Source organism: Lactuca virosa, chromosome 2 (assembly GCF_052849685.1).
Source record: "Lactuca virosa cultivar CGN04683 chromosome 2, Lactuca_virosa_CGN04683_v6, whole genome shotgun sequence".
In the NCBI taxonomy this organism is placed as follows: Eukaryota; Viridiplantae; Streptophyta; class Magnoliopsida; order Asterales; family Asteraceae; genus Lactuca; species Lactuca virosa.
Window position 1 is genome coordinate 257,371,676 of NC_136427.1, and position 21,660 is coordinate 257,393,335.

The window sequence follows — 21,660 nt, forward strand, 5'->3', positions numbered from 1 at the left end:
TTTTAATCATGTACTTTTGATCAACTATCCGGTTTAGGCATCCTCGAAAACTCTATTCATGGCTTAGATTAATCTTCAGATAAAAAAATTGTTGTTTTTCTTGTATATATGCCTTAGCAAGATCTAGGTACAGAATGTTAACAACCATAGAGGAAAAAATGCCCAGATGTGTTGAGATAATGATCCTGATCCTGGTCTATGGTTAACAAAAAATAACACTTTCAGAAGTACATAATACGTAGACACTTTGTAACACAGCATTCATGGAGATTTAGGTCCCCAGGTTACACACAAAGAAGACGATTCGTTATATTACAGTTTTACTACTTGAGAGATCAAGAATCTTACAATAATACAACAAGCATTTATCTTTGAGACTAATATAAGAATGAACAATTTTTGAATTTCATTTCAGCTACCACACTAATCAAGAAATAAACTGATGAATCATCAGAAATCCAAATGTGGGTTTATCAAATGGCAGCCAATGGTGTAGAAGATAGATCAAAGCTATCACGAAGTGCTTTTGCTCTAGCATTCCTCTTCTTCATTGACCCCATATCCTTCTCTGACCTCCCGCCATTTTTACCTGCAAATGCTGGTGCAATTTTAGTAACATGTGTGAATTCATCCTTACTTGCACCTCCTTGAATCAAAACTCTTTTGATCCCCGAATAGTTCAACGACTCCGCGATCTGCATAGCTGTCACACCCTTACTGGTCCTCGCGTCCACATCAGCACCCTTCTTAACCAACAATTCAAGCACATCCACATGTCCAGATTCAACAGCACAATGCAAGGCTGTGTAACCATCTTCATCTCTCACATTGATATCAACTCCTTTCTCAATCAAAAACCTAACCACCTCGGTTCGACCCTTGAACGAGGCCCGGTGCAACACGGTCCAACCATGCTGGTCTTGACCATTGATCAAAGCTCCACTTTCAAGAATCCTGTTAATGGTTCTCACCTCACCTTTTCTTGCAGCCACACACAACCTGTCACCAAGCCCAAGTGCATCAAAAAGCTTCGTGTGTCCCTGTTCAGCTGCCACCTCATACGCTGTCTTCCTAGTTTGGTTTCTGATGTCTTTATAAGCCCCCTTTTGTAACAGAAGCTTCACCATGTACTCATCTCCAAGGGCGGCGGCAATATGCAACGGGGTGTCACCATCGCCGGAGTTTCGAATATTAACCTGAGCACCGCTAGCCAACAACAACCGCGCGCAGTCCCTCCTCCGTTCCTCCACCGCCAGATGTAAACCCGTGTTCCCATCTTTTGTCATCATGTTGACATCAGCGCCTTTAAGTAAAAGAAGCCGGAGAACATCCACATGTCCGCCACCTGCCGCCAGGTGGATAGCCCCCCATGTGGATGTCTCCGACCTCTCTGTGCTGGCCCGATGGGCCAGCAATAGCTCCACAATTAAACTCTCACCTGAGGCGGCGGCCGCCTCGAGTGGGGTCGAACCTAACCGGTTCCGCGCCTCGATATCTGGTTCAAACTCAAGTAGGAGTTGAACCAGGTCGGGTCGGCTTTGACCGATTGCTAAATGGAGCAGTGGTTGACCTTCGTTATCGACAGAGTCAACTGCTGTCGAATTTGGATCACTTTTCTCCAAAACATCTCTAATTTCATCTATAGATCCGTTCTTCACGAGGCTAGCCATGACTACGGACCCCACAAACATGACACGAATCCCACTATCAACAAATACTTGCTTCTTTCTTGCGGTAAACCAATCATTAGGGACCGAATCATGAGTGGATGAAGGATTCTTCATGGCTGCACCGGGGACCACCACACTGTGCAACAAGAACGTGTCATCACAGTAAGGGACCGAAGTCGGGAGACTTGAATTCTGATGGAAGTCATAAGTGATCTCAACTGTGAGAGTTGTTAATGGAGATATAATCCCGGATTGTGGTTTGACCATGTAACGAGCCTTGTTGACCGGTTGCAGCCGGAAAGCCACGGGCATGGTGTACATAACGTTTTTCAAAGTCAGCTCACCTGAACACTTTTGACCGTGTTCGATTCGTATTACAACCATGTTAGATGGCTCTAAACTGATCAATCTATCCATGATTGATCTCTTTTTCTTCTTCTTCTTCTTCCTTTAATTCTGCTATTTTTATGATTTTAGGAGAGGATCCATTAATAATTTAGGAAGCATTGAAGAAGGTTGGAGTGTGGTATAAGTAGGAAGAGGGTGAAAGATTGCCGGCGATTACAAAGATATGCCAATTGGTGGTGTGAAGTCCAATGGTGACTTGGCCTATTTTTGTTGTCTCAAGTTGTAAACTTCATAGAGGACGCAGTTGGTAGTTTATACTTGTTCCTGTATGTCACTTTCATAGTGACATAGTGTGTATGTGCCTTAAAAAAGACAAACGCTATTACATAGGGTTTAAAAACCACATTTGGCATCGTTGTGTTTTATATTAAGTATACAAACGAACAGCCTTGCAATGGTATATGCTATTTTTGTCCCTCTAAATCCTCATATTAAATTGAACAAATGGTTTTCTTTTTCTTTACTAGTTTCGAGTTTTAAATTGGCTTCAAATACTCCATCTCGTTTTCATATTAGTGTGGGATGATTGTGAAACCTTGGTTAGGGAAGTTACTTTTCCAAAAAAATAATTTTTTTTTCTGTAAAATTGTCAGTTTTCTTTCATTTTCCACCGTCAACTTTTTTTTTTCTCCTAAACCTAAAATACGAATACAATAAGAAATTTCAATTCTATTTTCTCCATTTCTTAAAAATAATAATAATAATAATAAAAACCTCGATAATACATTGTCACGCAACTTTTACGTCTAAGAAGAAAAAAATTATGTAAAAGATTTCCTTAATTTATAACGAGGAAGAGTCTAAATTAAAGTGTAATTTTTTATTACATGAGATATAAATTTCAATGATATTACCATTATGGACTTATTGGATAATTTATGGACAAACTAGAGAAAGCCCGCCGCGGGTCTGGACAAGACTTGTTACGGTTTTTTAATGATAATAGCAATATATTTCATGTTTTACATATTATAGCAATGTAGTCACGTTTTTGGAACAACTTTCCCTAATAAATAAATCAAAACAATCAATTTTTTTTTGTTAAATTTGATTGCAACGGGTTCTGAGCAATACAGGCAATTCCCAAGGACATTAAATGATCTGCAATATAGCCACAAAAAGGAAACAAAATAAAGTCGATGATCATGTAACATGTTCTACCAAAGGGCTTCTAGCCTAGCGGTATCCGGTGTTGCACTTCTTCATTGAGGTTGAGGGTTCAAGTCCTGTTGTGGACATATGTGGGTTTAAGGTGTAGTTTAGGAGTAGGTTAGATTTGCCGTTCAAAAAAAAATATAACATGTTCTAAGCAATACTGTGTTGTTGTATTTATCATGACCCTATAATGGACTATTACTCTATTAGGTTAGGTAACTAAATTGTCACTATACTTAGAGAAAAACCGTTACATTTTGGGCAATTTTTCAGTTTATCTATTTGTGCTTTATTCCCAATCAAATCATTTTTTTTTCAAAATAACCATTTTGATGGTTTGAATGGAAAAGAAAATAAAATATCCGTGGTTAAAAACTGCAAAACTACCCTATACTTTACCAATTAAGGCTAGTATTGGAGTGAATGTTTAATCAACATTAAAAATATTTTTTTTTATCAAAGACAAAATGGTCAACTAAAAATAGTTGGTGCCTGGAGTAATGTAGAAAAAAAGAGACGTATGATTCTTTTCTATTTTGTAGAGACCAAGGAACACACAATGCTCTCTGGCATGGTCTCGAACAAAGTATGAAGCCAGATAATCATTTAATAAAAATAAGATTACAATATTATTACGACAAAAAAAAGTAAATTACATTGCTATTTTCTGCAAATGTCCCTTAATTACTATGAGCTTTATGATTTACTTACATGATACTTCAACAGGAAACTAATATTACTTGAAGGGTATTTATCTTCAAAGACCTTGAAGCAACAACCACAAAAAAGAACGATTATAAAAGACAAACATTCATAATTATTAACCTGTGATTCAAGAGACTTGAATTTAACTGCAACAATTATAAAAATGAGCAAGAAAACATCGATCATCAATTTTTCTAAAAAAAATTAATCCAACTTTAAAACTATAGTGTTTTTATGCTTATGTTTTTTACCTGAACTACCTGTTTTTGAATCCTCAAGTTCCATTAATTTCTTTCCAAAATGTTGCTTAAGAGTCATGGTATCCGATCCTTCAAAAAGTCTCATTTCTGATTCTTTCTGTTCTAATCGTTTATTTAATTCATGCAACTCTTGGAGAAGGGGATGCTCCAATTCTTTTGTTGTTTCTTCCTATATCACACCACTTTCACTCATTTCATAATCTGATGAATTGATACTTTGCAAACCCCTTATAAGCCGTTAAGTTTTCACGCAAAAGAAATCACCAACCTGAAAAATTGCAGCAGATTTGGTTATTTTTTATAAATGTTGAAGAAAGTTACAAGCTTTTACATACTTTAGAGACAGATTGATGATCAATAGTGACGCCTCTGCTACGATTCTCATGAAGTTTGCGACATAGATCCTGATTTGTAGGTTCAAGCCAAGAAATCCGCTCCAGTAGGATCTAAATAACATGTGGCACAATGATCAATATTGTTCCTTAAGGATCAAAGTAAGTTTGACTTTTACAATGATAAAAGACTTAAAAAAAGCATACCGGTAAAATTTTGATATATCTAAGTTTTCTTTTGCATCAAGCATGCAATCAGCTAAAGCCTTAACAATCGACTCTATATCAAAGTTACTAAAATTATAAAATCACTAATAGCAACTTAGCAATCAATCAAATGACATAGATAATGAACGAATTCGGTAAGCAAACCTTCAAGTTTATGAGCATCGTTTTGAGATGGTGATTGCTTTTGACGATTAGCGGACAAATCTTGGGAAACAATAATCCCCTGATATAATGATTTATGTAAAACATTTAACCCAACACCTGTTAGTCAAACACCAATACACAGATAACTGTAGGTAAATTTGGATGGAATTATAAAGTTAAAAGAAACAATAATCCAATGAAACAAACCTGTGGCCTGAGCTTTCACTGATGTCGACTTTGCAGAGAAGCAGCGTATGAGCAGGAGCCGAGTCGCAAGAGAACCGGAACCTCTCCTGTTCCCAATCATACACGCATTCTTTTTTTCTTTTTTTTTTGTTCATCAATTGACAGGAACCTAAGGATACTGCAACAATTTCGGTGATGTTGAATACGCTGAAACACAAAATTTGAATAATTCATAAACCCAAGAAATCTACGTATATATAAAGTACCTGATTGATGTTAGGCTGAGCCGATTCACCTGTTGCAGTCCCGACCTATTGTCGACCTCCCGGAGTTCCGATTACTACCTATACATCCGGTCCACATAAACATGTCGAGCAAGTGAAGCACAGGTGGTGGATTTTCAAGCCCTTTTCTGGACATATTCCAAAATCAAGCAAGAGCTATGTAGAAGAGAGGCGTAGCAGTTCAAAGATGTCGATGATTGCAGAAAACAAATCGATTAGAGTAGACGGTGGGAAGTAGATGTGGAGAAGAAGAAGTCGATGAATGGCGGTTTGGGTTTGGGTTCGAAGGTGGAACTACAACGGGAAGTGAACGATTTCGCCGGTGTGTGGGTTCATACAGAGGAGGAAGACGAAAATAATCGATCTGATAAAGAAGAAGGTGAGAGAAAGATTAGTAAAGGCGGTGCAACGTGTGATTGGATGAGATAGACGGTGGATGGACAAAAATTCCAAAATTTTATAATTTTGTGGGAAAATTCTAAATCCCACAAGAAAGAGGAGTAAAAGTGGCAATCTCTACAAAATTTTGTGCCAAAACTTTGAAGCTGATAAAGTATACTGTTCCCTAAACCCTTTAGGAATTAATATATATATGAATATGCCCATTCTTGACCCTTTTAAAACCAAAATAGTTGGAGCAATATACGACTTTTCTTACATAAAGTACAAATACTTGCACCTTTGTTGTTTTTTTATTCTCATTTGTGTTGTTCGAAAAGGATTAGCCTTTATGCATTACACTTTTATGAACATCGTTATTTTTTGCCTTATAGTTTCATCAATTATCTCAAATGCACCATTGTTTTGCATATGTATATGCTAGATGCCATATAAACTATGTAACTGGTTTTAAGGCTTGAGGGAGTAGGTGGCAAAAACAATGGGTATTTGTTTGGCATGTCATACAAACATTACTCCCTCAAAGGTAGCATGGCATAATGGCAAACTCAAATGACATTTTAGTGTCGATGAGAGAGAGAGAAGAGATAGAATATGAGAGAGTGTGTTTATTATTATTTTTTTCTTTTTTTATCAAGTTAACTCATCCTTGAAAATGACATGTCATTTATATTGTATGACAAAATTGACATGACAAGCAGTTTATGGCTTTAAAGATGAGGAGATTGTGGCTTTAAAGATGATGTAGCAAGCATGACCCTCAAGCCTAATAAGACTATACGATGGCCAACCCCATTAAGACTTGATTTTTTCAACTTGATTTTTTCATTGAAATATGATCGACGATCACTTGATGATACCTTGTTATTTTAAGTATATGTTAGTTGGACGAATATGTCATTTGATCAGTTTAATTAATATTAGTCTTGACCAAAAAGGGTATCAAGGTTTGGTTAGACATCACAATAAATATATCCTAACTACCACCAAACAATTTATCATGGTTTTAAAAGTTGGATCGTAGGTTTGAACAGTTTAACCGGAAATCAGTCAGGTTACTAGTATTTAGTTGCTAAAAAATCATTTATTAATGAATCAGGTGAACCAACCTTTTAAGCGAAAACAATTGAATTTGATAGTAAACTCGGTCTAACCGGGTGAAGAAACCCCTTCCCTTGTTTTGTTCATGGACCAATGTGGGAGCTACGAAGATGCTAGAACTTAAAAGCCTTGTTTTCATCATTTGTCTCTAGTAATTAATCTTTCACTTTTTTTAAATTGTAGTAATTATATTTATTAATTTTCTTTAGTTAGCTAAATTACATAAAAGGGTGGGTGTTCCAAAATGTGTGCAACTCTTCTGTTTCTTAGGGTTTTTTATTTAAGTTTCAAATATTATTGGTATTTTAATTTTGAAAGGTTCTTTTGTGTATATCTTGTATTTTTGTGTTTCTTTTTTATGATTCTACATTTACTTATAATATACTAATAACGTTATTCGGTTTTTTGGACCGGTCCGACCAGTTAAACCATCAAACCGATAAGACGATGGGTTCTAAGACCGGTCTAATTTTCAAAATCGAAACGTCTCAATTTTCAAAATAAATTTTCATTTTTTCAATAGAATAAACACCATTTTCATAAGATACATCCAAGTCAAAACCATTTGTTCAAAGACCATAATTCAATATCAGAGTTATAAGGAAAATAACGCATAATCGAATCACAAAACTCTTGATGCATGTGTGTACAGTCTCACATTTGCAATCCAATAAGTACCTGAAAAACATTTAATCTACAATTGTAAGTCAAAGCTTAATGAGTTCCCTAAAATACTTCACACAACAATACACATATAATGCATGCACACCAGGCCTACAACACAGGGCTGGACCGTCTCCTGAGCCTACAACCTACGGTTGAAACACTCTCTTGAGCCTACAATATCAACTTGAAACATCCCAAAAACCAATAATATATTTTTTTTCTTTAAAAACTTATCAAAACAATCATTAATTGTTCACAAATAACACCAAGTCATAAAATCCAAAACATCATAGTACATATACATATCAAATGCGGAAATCATAAGGGGGGATGATATGCTATCACGCCGGACCATTCCCTTTTGAACTCGAAGTACCTGAAAACCATAAACATAAACTGTAAGCATAAAGTTTAGTGAGTTCCCCAAAAAATACCACATATCACACATAAAAGAAAATAGATACAATGGGCCTAAACATAGCCATATCATTATTTCCTGCCATAGGCCAAACCATGGTCTTTCCGTTATGTGTCGAGGGCCAAATCTCGGTCTTACATTCAAGTGCCAGGGGTCAGATCCTGGTCTTTCATATAACTGCTAGGGGTCGGATCCTGGTCTTCCATATAACTACTACCATAGGCCGGATTCTGGTCTTTCGCGTAATAAACTAAAGGCGTCTAAATTTATACACAACAAGTATTGGGTCAGCATTGGTGCCTTCGACCCATGGATATAATGAGGATACTCACCTCACAGACATAAAGGCAAGCTGAAAAGTACTCTACTCCGAAACCAACTCTACCAGTCACCTAAGAATTTATTGACATAAACTCAATATACTGACCAAAGTACCTAAAATACCCTTTAGTCAAACTTGGTCAAAATCCTAGTCAAAGCCAAAATTGTCACACCCCAAACCAGAACGGCGGAAACGTCTAAGGGCGGATGGAGTGACTGAAAAGTACTCTGCTCCGAAACCAACTCTACCAGTCACCTAAGAATTTATTGACATAAACTCAATATATTGACCAAAGTACCTAAAATACCCTTTAGTCAAACTTGGTCAAAATCCTAGTCAAAGCCAAAATTGTCACACCCCCAAACCAGAACGGCGGAAACGTCTAAGGGCGGATGGAGTGACTGATGGGTTTTAAGCAAAACAACAATCCTATGATGCACATGCAAACCCTAAAGCTTTGGATCTAGTTTTTCTAATTGAACATGCAATAATCATCCAAAGCTTGCAAACCCTAATCTAGCATACATAAAAAGCGAAAATCAAAACTAAAAACTAAGTTAGGATGTTACCTTTCAATTGTATCTTGATCTTTAACCTTTGAGAGCTTTAGTATCACAAGTGTAATACCTCTAATCGATCACAAACACCAAGAGCAAGTTGGAGAATATGAGAGATAGAGGAGGAGGCTTAAAATCGGCTCTAAGATCCTTCCAGGGTTTCTGGTAGCCGAAAATGTGATGCCAAGGGGTTCCTTATATAGCTGAAGAATTAGTGTAACATCCCAATTTTCACGACCAAAAATTTCATTTTTGATTAAGTAACTTATAAAATTATTTACTGAAAAACATCATCGAATCATATCAATTCATAAAACCATAGTCATATGTCTCAACCATATCATCAAAATAGTAAAAATGTCAGAGTACAATCCCAGGGATCTCAAAATGCGGAAATCATATGTGTGCGATGCGCTGCTACCGTGCCGGCTCCTTCCCCTTCGCTGAAGAGGTACCTGAAACAAAAGTGAAAAATGTAAGCACGAAACTTAGTGAGTTCCCCCATCATACCACATAGCATAAACATATATTGCCTATCCCTCGGTATCTTTCAACCGGTATCTGACTGGCATAATCAGAAGTTGGACTTCCCTTCGGTATCTTTCAACCGGTAGCCGGGAGCTGACCTCCCCTTCGGTATCTTTCAACCGGTAACGGGGAGCTGACATTCCCTTAAGTATCTTCCAACCGGTAACCGGGAGCTGACCTCCCCTTCGGTATCTTTCAACCGATAATCGGGGACTATTTCACCCCCTACCACTACCATATAATAACATAACATGAACATACTGCAAGGCATGCGTGTGTGCTGTCTACCCCTTCGGTATCTTTCAACCGGTATCTGGGACTATTCCACCCTTCCTACTACTAACACATATAACGGAGCATCCTAGCACATAAAGCATATCAGATAGTGGCAACCCAGACAATTATCACAAAGAAAACCATCTAATCAAACAACTCCTACTAGAGGGCCGACATTGTGGCCGTAGACCCACTCCTACAGGAAGGTAACTCACTCAATGACGTGAAGTGTCCGAACTGTCCTCGATGTCGGGATCAACTCCTCTCAAACTCCTATATATAACAATCTTCCTTAATTACCATTTCATACTCTTAACCATTTCAAGGGTCAACTCAAGTCAAGTCTGTAACATCCCAAATTTCGAGTCCAAAATTTTTGTTTGTAATTAAGTAATTTATAAAATCGTTTACCGAAAACATTGTCAATATCATATCAAACCATAAACCATCGTGAACTTGTCTCAAAATCAAAACATTGAACAGTAATATAAATCAAAGTACAATCCCAGAAAACTCATTGCAGAAACCATGTGTGTGTGATGCGTTGCTACGCCGCCGGCTCCTTCCCCTTGGATGAAGAGGTACCTGAAAACCAAAACTGAAACTGTAAGCACAAAGCTTAGTGAGTTCCCCCATCATACCACATACTATACAATCATACAAGTTGTCGGGCAATTCTGGGGTGCCCGACCTACCCATGTCAAGCCATTCTGGGGTGCTGACTACCCGTGTCAAGCCATTCTTGGGTGCTGACTACCCGTGTCAGGCCATTCTGGGGTGCCTGCCTACCCTCCGGTCTATCTCACCCGGTCACGGGGACTATTTCACCCCCTACTACTATCACATAATAAACTATCATAGACATGTTGTCAGATATATATGGGGTGTCCGGCCTACCCTTCGGTCCTAACAACCGATCGGGGGACTATTCCCCTCGCACTACCACTATCACATAGAACTTTGCATACTGGCACATAGAACATATCAGGTAATAGCAAACCAGACAATTATCACAAAGACAATCATCTCAACTGTAATCAACTACTAGTGGGTCGGCCTTAGTTCCTTAGACCCACTTCTACTGGAAGGTAACTCACCTCAATGTCGCGTAGTGTATGAACTGTCCCCGGGATGAAAATCGACTTTCCTCGACTTCTCAATCCCTACACGACAACTCTACTAAGTTATCAATTCGAACTCACAACCCCCATAAGGGTCAACCCAAATCCTGGTCAAAGTCAACCTCCAGTTGACTTGACTCGCCGAGTTGGTCTACCAACTCGTCGAGACCCTATTCCTCCAAAATGATCAAACTCCCGACTCTACTTGTCGAGTCTAGCAACAACTCGACGGGTCCTTCTTCAACCATAATATCGGGACCATCTTCAACCGACTCGCCGAGTTCCCCTTGAACTCGTCGAGTTCATCTCCCTCATAAGAATGTGCTCAGTCTATGACTCGCTGAGTTGTATGAACAACTCGTCGAGTCCATCTTCATGGGTTGGGAGTTTGCCTTGGACTCACCGAGTCTGTTCATACACTCGCCAAGTCATATGATTTCCAGGTCCAAGACAAACCCCTAGCAGGCTGAGTGTTCCTTCCACTCAACCAAAACCATTTCCAGAAGACGTTTTGGGGAAAAAAAAGCGTCCCGACTCGCCGAGTCACCCAAGTGACTCGTCGAGTCCCTCTTTGTTCAAAACTGTACAGTCGATTATAATGGGTCTTAACGCGTCAAAACCATAGATCTGGCCTCCTAGGGTCCATTTTATACGTAAAGCTTCAAACTTGATGTACATGCATGGGGCCTTTGGCTCAAAAAGCCATAAAAGGAGGTCTACAAGATGCATGGGGTGTTTATGGCAACAAGGTTGGCACCTTTATGCCATAAAGACCCCCAATAGCCCCAGATCCGAAGTGCAACTCTAAGCATATCCACAAAATCTGATTTTTTTGCTTCTTTATACTCATAAAAAGGGTAGAAATAGCCCCAAATCAAAATCTAAGAGATAAATGGTCAAGGTTCCAGCTTTTTACCTTGAATGAGCTGAGAATGAAGTAAAACTTCTGGATCTCCTTGCTTCTACTTGAACTCCCAAGTTTCTTTCTTCTTCTCCAACTTCAAACACACACAAAGAGGGCACCACAAGCTCAAGAACACTCAATAATGGTTAGGGTTTCGAGTTAGGGTTTTTCTGGAAGTGAGAGGGACGATGGAGGCTGATATGGGAGGAGATAAGTTGTTTAAATAGGGTGCAAATCCTCAAATTTAGGGTTTCACCCAGACAGCTCCTACTCGCCTAGTCGGTCTCCCGACTCGTCGAGTAGGTCACTTAAAATCCGCGCGCAAAGCTGAGTCTACTCGACGAGTTAGGCCTTCAACTCGCCGAGTCCCAGGGTAAAATACAATAATACTTGGAATTAAATACGTACCAGGAACCGGGTGTTACAAAGTCAAAGTCAAGGTCAACACCCTGGTCAAAGTAACTTTTGGACAAAGTCAACATCTGGTTGACTCAACTCGCCAAGTTGGTCCACCAGCTCGTCGAGTTCTATAATCCACTACGTCCTGGAATTTCGCTCCTACTCGTCGAGTCTTTCAAGAACTCGTCGAGTTCTTCTTCATATGGAATCGGGACCTTTAGTCAATGACTCACCGAATTCGTCCATGAACTCGTCGGGTCATTCTTCATGCAAGTTGGAACGTTAGTCCTTGACTCGCCGAGTCTTTTTTTGACTCATCGAGTTCTTCTTCGTGTTCACTGGGACATTGCCTTTAACTCGTCGAGTTTGTTCTTGAAATCGTCGAGTTCCATGATCCTCAAGTCCAAAAACGAGCCCAACTTGCTGAGTTCTCTTTAAAACTCAACAAGTTACTCAATATCAGAAGAGATTGGGGAAACTGCGACCCAACTCGCCGAGTCGTATGAGCGACTCGTTGAGTCCCTCAATGTCCAAATCCATACAACCACTTTCAGTCGGGCTTAACACATCTAAAACGTAGATCTGACCTCCTAGGGTCCATATTACACGTAAAGTTACAAACTTTACGTGCATGCAAGGTATCATGAGCCAAAAACACCATTTCCAAGTCTAAAATGAAGTCTAGGCTAAAGGGAAGGGCTAAAGCATGATAATTTCGTAAACTTTATGGTTATAGGGCTGAAAGGGATCTGGATCTGAAGTTACAACTTCATATCACACTTCATACTCAAAAAGGTTCACAAATTTGCTTAAAGATGGCCCTAAACTCAAATATGGAGAGATCTAGCAATAGGAAAGTCAAGGAAACAACTTTATACCTTTAAAGGGCTGGAAATGTAGCTTGAACCTTGGATCTAATGTTTCGTTGAACCTTCTAGCTCCTTCTTCTTCCTCCTCTAGCTTTGAAATCACACAAACACTCTCACAAATGGCTCACACACTCAACAACACTCAAGGGACACAATTTAGGGCGTTCTGGACTAAGGGAGACGATGGGGGCTGCATGGGAGGCTGGTTAATGTGTTTAAATGTTAGGAACCGGACCGGGTACACGCAGCGGAAACACACTATCACACACACACAAACTCACGAAAATAAAGCAAGAAGAACACAAGGATTTTACGTGGTTCGGATTCGGTGCAAATCCTACATCCACGGGCTGCAACTAGAGAATTTTATTAAAACTCACAAGATTACAATTGGCTTGACACTCTACACTTGATGTTCTCTCAAGTTTTTGCACACAAAATATGCAAAACATACATGCATATATATAGGTGAGAGAGCCGCAATTTGCACATGAAATTGAGTCGTCGTAACAATAGTACTCAAATGTGAAAGCCGCAAATGTTGAGTCGTCGTAACAATAGTACTCAAATGTGAAAGCCGCATGTTTTCAACCTTTCATATTTTACCTAACAATCTCCCACTTGAAAGTTTGAACAACATGGTCCGTCTCTGTCATCCAACTCCAGTAATCTTAAAACAACCAAGTCTTCCAAGCCTCCAGTTCCTAAGAACAAGCTAAACTTAGTCCCATTTCTCTAATTGCAGCCGCCCCTCATCTTCAAGTACTAGAAGGGACAGTTGAAGCTCCCACTAGCTCCAACTCAGTCGTGGCTAATCCCACCACCGACTCATCCTCTGTCTCAACCGGTTTGGACACTCCACCAGATCCAGAGATACACCGAGGACCACCAACACTCTCCCAACTTTGCAAACTTTCAACAGGAGAGACTTTTTCAGTCTTAGTCTTCAAAACCCAACGGCTCTTTGTAACTGTACCCGAAACACACCCCGTGCTCCCACTGTCACAGAATCCCCTGAATGGTTTAGAATTTCTGACTCGTTCAGCTAACATCCCCTTGGCTCCAGAATTCATGTTTGCAAAATGAACTCTCTTAGCCGTAGATTTAGCGAACCAGATTTTGTCTTGCTTAACAGGGACGGTCATACTTCCCTCAGCAGATACCTCAACCATATACAATGACCCACACTTCATACCATGAGCAATCACTAGATTATCATTGATCACCCTCCATTTACCACCACCAAACCTTACTTCCAGTCCTTGTTTATCCAGCTGACCAACAGAAATCAATTTCTTCTTCAGCTCCGGAATCACCCTGACATCCTTCAGGCTCCATGTAGTTCCCAATGAAGTAACCAAATCAATATCTCCCATGCCCGTTACCTGAAGCATCTCGTCATTTGCCAAACGTACCTTTCCAAAATCTCCTTCTTTTAGATTCACCATCGTTTCCCCGTTGTCCATGGCGTGAAACGAAGCCCCTGAATCCATGACCCAAGAGTCCACAGAACTTTCCATACTGAGTATCAATGCATCATCCTCAGACACACTCTCAGCACCGGCAATGTTCAATTCTTTCTTTGGACATTGACTCTTAACATGTCCCACCTCCTGACAGTTCCAGCACTTCACATTCTTCTTAGTTCTAGATGAACTTCTTCCCCGACTCCCACTGCTTCCACTATTCTTGCTATTCCCTCTACCTCTTCCGACATTTAATAAATCAGAAGAGGAAGATCCACCTTGATTCTTGCGTCTGATATCCTCGCCTAGAACCAAATCTCTAACCCCTTCAAAAGTCATACCACTGGTCCCCACGGAACTCGTAACAGCAGTAACTGTTCCGGACCAGCTATCAGGTAGAGAAGCTAGTAGCAGTGATGCTTGAGTCTCGTTATCAAATTTAATTCCCACAGATGATAATCTGGACAGAATTGAATTTAGATTGTTAATGTGAACCGTAACTGAGCCTTCCTCATTCATCCTTGTAGTGAACAACTCCTTCATCAAGAACACCTTGTTAGCCGCCGATGGTTTCTCATACATATTTGACAGAGCCTCCATCATACCACGTGCCGTGGTTTCATTCATGATGTTGAAAGCAACGCTCTTCGTCAACGACAATGTAATAACCGCCTTGGCTTTCTTGTCCTTTGAGTTCCACGCATCTTCAGCAGCTTTTTCCATTTTCTCCGGTTTGTCTCCGAGTACCACGTCCAAGTCTTTCTGACATAGCAATGCTTCTAGTTGCATTTTCCACCAGCTAAAATCAGAACCGTTGAACTTTTTGATTACAACCTTGTCTTCAGCCATTACGACAAACATGATACAAATCAGGTACACTCGTGCGTGATAAAAAAAATGATTGTACCCTCCAAACCTCGCTAATCTGGCTCTGATACCAGTTGTTAGGAACCGGACCGGGTACACGCAGCGGAAACACACTATCACACACACACAAACTCACGAAAATAAAGCAAGAAGAACACAAGGATTTTACGTGGTTCGGATTCGGTGCAAATCCTACATCCACGGGCTGCAACTAGAGAATTTTATTAAAACTCACAAGATTACAATTGGCTTGACACTCTACACTTGATGTTCTCTCAAGTTTTTGCACACAAAATATGCAAAACATACATGCATATATATAGGTGAGAGAGCCGCAATTTGCACATGAAATTGAGTCGTCGTAACAATAGTACTCAAATGTGAAAGCCGCAAATGTTGAGTCGTCGTAACAATAGTACTCAAATGTGAAAGCCGCATGTTTTCAACCTTTCATATTTTACCTAACATTAAATAGGGTGCAAACCCTAAAATTTAGGGTTTCATCCAGACAGGTCTACTCGTCGAGTCGGGGCTTCCGACTCGGCGAGTAGACACTTCCACCCGCGTCCCAATACTCGCATCTACTCGACGAGTTGGGCCTCCAACTCGTCGATTCCCTGTGTAGATATGCAAAAACTTGAAATAAAAGTATATACCGGGAACCGGATGTTACAAATCTCCCCCACTTATTTTAGACTTCGCCCTCGAAGTCTGCCACTGCATCTAGAAAAAGCTCGGGGTAGTGCTCCCTCATCTCGTCCTCCGGCTCCCAAGTCCATTATGAGCCCTTGCGGTGCTGCCATTGCACCTTCACCAGCTCAACCCTCTTGTTCCTTAGATCTTTTGACTTCCTGTCGAGGATAGCTACTGGTTGCTCAATGTAATTCAGGCTGTCATCCACCTGAATATCCTCTAGAGGCACCACTGCAGAGTCGTCTACCAGGCAGTTTCGCAGCTGGGAGATGTGGAAGGTACTATGAATCCGGCTAAGCTCGGCTGGCAGATCCATCCTATACGCCACATTGCCCACCCGGGCTGCAACCCTGAAAGAATCGATGTACCTGGGGCCTAACTTGCTACGCTTCCTGAACCGGATGACACCTTTCCAAGGTGACACCTTTAGGAGAACCATATCCCCAACCTGGAATTCCATGTCCGAACGGCTCTTGTCGGCATAACTTTTATGCCGACTCTGAGCAGTCTGGAGCCTGCTCCGGACCTGTTATATTCTCTCCGTCGTCTTGAGTACCACTTCGGTACTCCCTATGACTCTCTGCCCAACCTCACACCAACAAATAGGGGTCCTGCACTTCCTCCCGTACAACATCTCGAAGGAAGGACGGTCGATGCTCGCGTGGTAGCTATTATTGTAGGAAAACTCTGCCAAGGGGAGGTAGGTATCCCAGCTACCACCGAAGTCTAGAACACATGCCCGCAGCATATCCTCCAAATTTTGGATGGTCCGCTCACTCTGACCATCCGTCTGCGGGTGAAAAGCGGTGCTAAAGTGCAGACGAGTACCCAACTCGTCGTGAAACTTCTTCCAGAATCTGGAAGTGAACCGTACGTCCCTGTCAGAAATCATGGAGACTGGCACTCCGTGTCGAGCTACTACCTCTCGGATGTAGATATCGGCCAACTTCTCGGCCGAGATACTCTCTTGGATCGGGATGAAATGAGCAATCTTGGTCAATCGATCCACGATGACCCAAATCGAATCCACTCCTCGTGTGGTCCTGGGAAGCTTTGTGATGAAATCCATAGTAATATCTTCCCATTTCCACATAGGGATATCTAACGGTTGTGTCTTGCCGTGAGGCCTCTGGTGCTCTTCCTTGACCTTCCTGCAGGTCAGGCATCTCTCGACGTACCAAGCTACATCCCGATTCATGCAGGGCCACCAGTAATTAGGAAGAAGATCTATGTACATCTTCGTCGCCCCGGGATGAATAGAAAATCGGGATTTGTGCGCCTCTGCCATCAAAACCTGGCGCACCCCTTTATGATATGGAACCCACACTCTATGGTGTAGTTTCAACAACCCACGAATATCATAATCGAAGGAGGAAACCTAACCCACAATACGCTCGCTCTTCCGATGTTCCTCCTCCATAGCCTCCTGTTAGGCCTCTCAAATCTGCTCCAACAGCGGAGTCACTACTGTCATCCGTAAGCAAATGTCTCTGATCGAGGCTGCCTTGTTGTAACGCCTGTGTTTCTAGGCTAGGCATTAATATTAACGTTATAGTCTAGGTTAACCTTTGTAACTCATTTTGAAGAAATGAAAAGGAATTATGTGAATATTATGTGAATTATGGGTTTTATGCTTAATTATTAGGAAGAAGTTATGACCTGTCGAAGTTTCGCGACAAAACCGGTACGGTGCCGAATGTCGTAAAAAGTGAGTTTTTGATAAACTACCTTTTAAACTTAGTGATCTAAACGAAAGTCGTAGTGTTCGTTAAACCTAGAGTATGTATAAAAAGAACGTCCAAATCTGACTTCGTATGAGGAAGTTATGATTTTTCTAAGTTCCAGCTTAGCAGTAGACAGCTAAAAACTCGAATTTTAGATCGAATGATTTTTAGCCGACACAACCTAAACGAGAATCGAAGGTCTTGCCAATATTAGTACAACGGTAAAAAGACAGACGAGAACGGACGTCGGATGAAGAAGTTATGAATTTTTAACGGATTTCCTGTCCTGGTCTGTTAAAAATAATAATATAAAAATTAAAGTCAAAGTTAGCCAACGAAGTCTAAACGAGAGTTGTAGAGCGTAACTTTACTTACGCGTGCATATAAAGAACGTCAAAAACGGAGCCCGTATGCGAAAGTTATGGATTTTAGAAGTTTTTGCACAAAAATCGAGAAAAATGTCAAATCCGAGAAATTTCGCATGGTGGGAATCCGACCACGTCACCCGGAATCCCGCATGCATGCCACGTGCTCGCTGCTGATTCGATCGAAGGTTGGCCCAACCGAAGCAGTCCGCGTGTCGCCCCGTGTCTGATCTCGTGTGTCATCAGAAGCGTGTTCGACCTTCGCATGTTGTGCCACGACCGAAGCCTCGGACCTAGACCTCGGTCCAATCAGGAGGCAACACCAGCACCCTCGCACGTGCGACCCATGTGCTCCTTCGCTTCGGATCTGCTGACGCGTGGAAACTTCTCAGCCCTTGGATCAGAAGCCTCGCCCCTATAAATAGAAGGGTGCGAGACCTCCCGGGTATATTTTGGAAACTTTTCATTTTTAACCCCTCTTTCAATATTTCTTTCATTCCAACTTCCCCCAAAGCCCCGATATTATACCAAACACTCGAAATACGCCCCGAAGTGCCCGAGAAGCCCGAGAAATTTATCTTTTCGGTTTTGAAGCCCAACCCTCGCAGAGCCCGGTTTCTCAATAAAACTCCCAGTTTTATTAGAAACGATCGTTTTAGGAAACGAAGTGCTGCCCGATTATCATTAAATCAAGTGAGTGTATAGTCACCTTCATCTTACACCTAGATATGAAGTATTTTCTATAAAATACGTGCTATGTGTAATTATATTAATTGTTTAATTGAGGTGACTGTTGAATAGATGTTTTATACAAGTTTTAAACTGTATATGTATTTTTATCTACAAATATGTTGGGTAAAACATGGGTAGATAGTTGATGTGTGATGAAATAAAATGATGAGAGGCCTCGATGTGATAGTGATCCAGTCATCTAGCGGAGTATGGATGACGACCACGGACTTTTCTAGACAGTCCAGTGGAACGCTGGCAGACCCGCAACCTGTAAGTGTTAATGAACTTGGGTGTTCATTTGTTGTACTCCATCCCCCTCATGGTTGCCTTTAGGACATGTATGGCTGAGGAGTCCCCTTAGCAGTAGTGTCCATCCCGATGATATTCTTTAGGCTAGGTCCCTTGTGATAAGTGTTTAGGGACGTAAAGTGAGGATAACGGGAAGGGCACGTTTTGAAAGACTGTCCGAAGAGGAAGGATGCAGCAAAGCCCAATCTTCCACCAAAGCCAAAGGCGAGAGCCTTTCAAATGACACTTGAAGCTGCGAAAGAAGAAACCGATGTCGCTTCATGTACCTTTCTCGTAAACGAATTGTCTGCCCAAATTTTGTTTGATTCTGGAGCCAATTACTCCTTTATTTCGCATGAATTTGGCTGAAAACTAGCTTTGCCTGTAGATAGACTAGTTAATGCTATAATACTCGAGATTGCTAGTGGCAAGTTTGTACCTGTTAGCCATCGTATGAAAAACATCCTCATTGACTTGAATGGGAATAAGTTCCACGAGGAATTATTACCTATCGAGTTAAATGGTTTCGACATAGTTTTAGGAATGGATTGGCTTAGCGCCAATGATGCCGAAATATTGTGTAGGAAGAAGATAGTAAAAGTAAACCCGCCAGGGAAAGAGTCGTTTATGGTGTATGGAGACAAACGCAGAGTAACCTCTGGAATCATTTCCCTAATGAAAGCCAGAAAGTGTTTGGCCAAGGGATGTACATCATATCTAGCGTTCGTGATCGATGCTAAGAAGGAAAAGAAGTAGGTGCATAATATTCCGGTGGTGTGTGATTATCCGGAAGTCTTTCCCGAAGATCTTCCCGGATTGCCCCCTGATCGACAAGTAGAATTATGTATCGACTTGTTACCAGGAACGACGCCAATAGCAAAAGCACTGTATCGATTAGCACCAACAGAGATGAAAGAACTTATGACACAACTTCAGGAGTTATTGGACAAAGGTTTTATTCGACCTAGTTCATCACCCTGGGGAGCCCCGGTGTTATTTGTAAAGAAGAAAGACGGGAGCATGAGAATGTGCATCGATTACACAGAGCTGAATAAAGCGACAATAAAGAACAAGTACTTGTTGCCGAGGATTGATGACCTGTTCGATCAGTTGCAAGGTAAAAGCTATTTTTCGAAGATCGATCTTAGGTCAGGATACCATCAACTAAAGGTGAGAGAGCAGGATATCAAAAAGACTGCTATCAGAACAAGATATGGACACTATGAATTTTTGGTTATGTCGTTCGGACTAACCAATGCTCCAGCAGCTTTCATGGATTTGATGAACATGGTTTGTAAATCATACCTTGATAAATCCGTGATAGTATTCATAGATGATATCTTGATTTATTCGAAAAGCAAGCAGGAGCATGACAAGCATCTACGTGAAGTGCTATAAGTCCTGAAAAAGGAGAAGCTGTATGCAAAGTTCTCCAAATGTGAATTTTGGATTCAAGAAGTCCAATTTTTAGGTCATGTGGTTAACCAAGAAGGAATAATGGTTGACCCAACAAAGATTGAAGCTGTGATGAAGTGGGAACAACCAAAAAGTCCTACAGAGGTTCGAAGCTTTTTAGGATTAGCCGAATATTATCGCCGATTTATCCAAGGCTTTTCTTCAATCGCGACTCCATTAACAGCTTTGACCCACAAAGGAGCTACTTATACTTGGAATGAGAAGCATAAGGAAGCCTTTGAGAAGTTAAAGAAGATATTGTGTGAAGCACCGATTCTTTCGTTACCTGAAGGAGTTGATGACTTCGCAGTTTATAGTGATGCCTCTGGAGTTGGGTTAGGTTGTGTTCTGACCCAAAGGGATAAAGTGATCGCGTATGCATCGAGGCAATTGAAAGAGCATGAAAAGAACTACCGCACTCATGATCTGGAGTTAGCAACGGTAGTATTCGCCTTAAAGATATGGATGCACTATCTTTATGGTACTAAATGCAAAATTTTCACTGATCATAAGAGTCTTCAATATCTCTTTAATCAGAAGGAATTGAACATGAGGCAACGGCGCTGGCTAGAATTACTCAAGGACTACGACTGTGAGATACTTTACCACCCTGGTAAAGCAAATGTTGTTGCTGATGCTCTCAGTCGGAAGGTAAATCTTGAAAAGAAAGGGCCAAGAGCGTTGAGAATTGAAGTCGTCTCGACAATTGTGGAAAGTATAAAGAAAGCTCAGGAGGAAGCTTTAGAGAAAAATGACCGAAAGGAAGAACGTTTGGGCAAAACGTTGGTGTTTGATACAAACGGTCAAGGACTGAAGGTATTCAAAGATAGAATTTGGGTACCTAAGACGGGAGGAGTAAAAGATCTTCTGATGGAAGAAGCTCACAAGACCATGTACTCGATTCATCCCGGCAGTACAAAAATGTATAGGGATCTAAAACCCTATTATTGGTGGCCGACGATGAAGCTCGATGTTGCTAAGTATGTGGCCGAGTGTGTAACTTGTGCTAGGGTTAAGGCACAATATCAGAAACCGTATGGGAGTTTAGAACCTTTACCTGTACCCATGGGTAAATGGGAAGACATCACTATGGATTTTGTGACTAAACTGCCCAGAACAATGAACGGTCACGACATGA

General features: G+C 40.9%; 1 protein-coding gene across 1 annotated transcript; it reads right to left on the reverse strand.

Annotated features, from left to right (window-relative positions):
- Positions 1–202: 202 nt before the first annotated feature.
- On the reverse strand, positions 203–2,287 carry LOC145156938 (protein VAPYRIN-like). Its single transcript, XM_079076145.1, has one exon. The coding sequence runs from the start codon at positions 2,085–2,087 to the stop codon at positions 474–476; it is 1,614 nt and encodes a 537-aa protein (XP_078932271.1). The 5' UTR covers positions 2,088–2,287; the 3' UTR covers positions 203–473.
- Positions 2,288–21,660: the final 19,373 nt, after the last annotated feature.

Bases quoted from the DNA above. Each gene is read 5' to 3' on its own strand.
- LOC145156938 (XM_079076145.1), bottom strand. From the start codon at position 2,087: ATGGATAGATTGATCAGTTTAGAGCCATCTAACATGGTTGTAATACGA.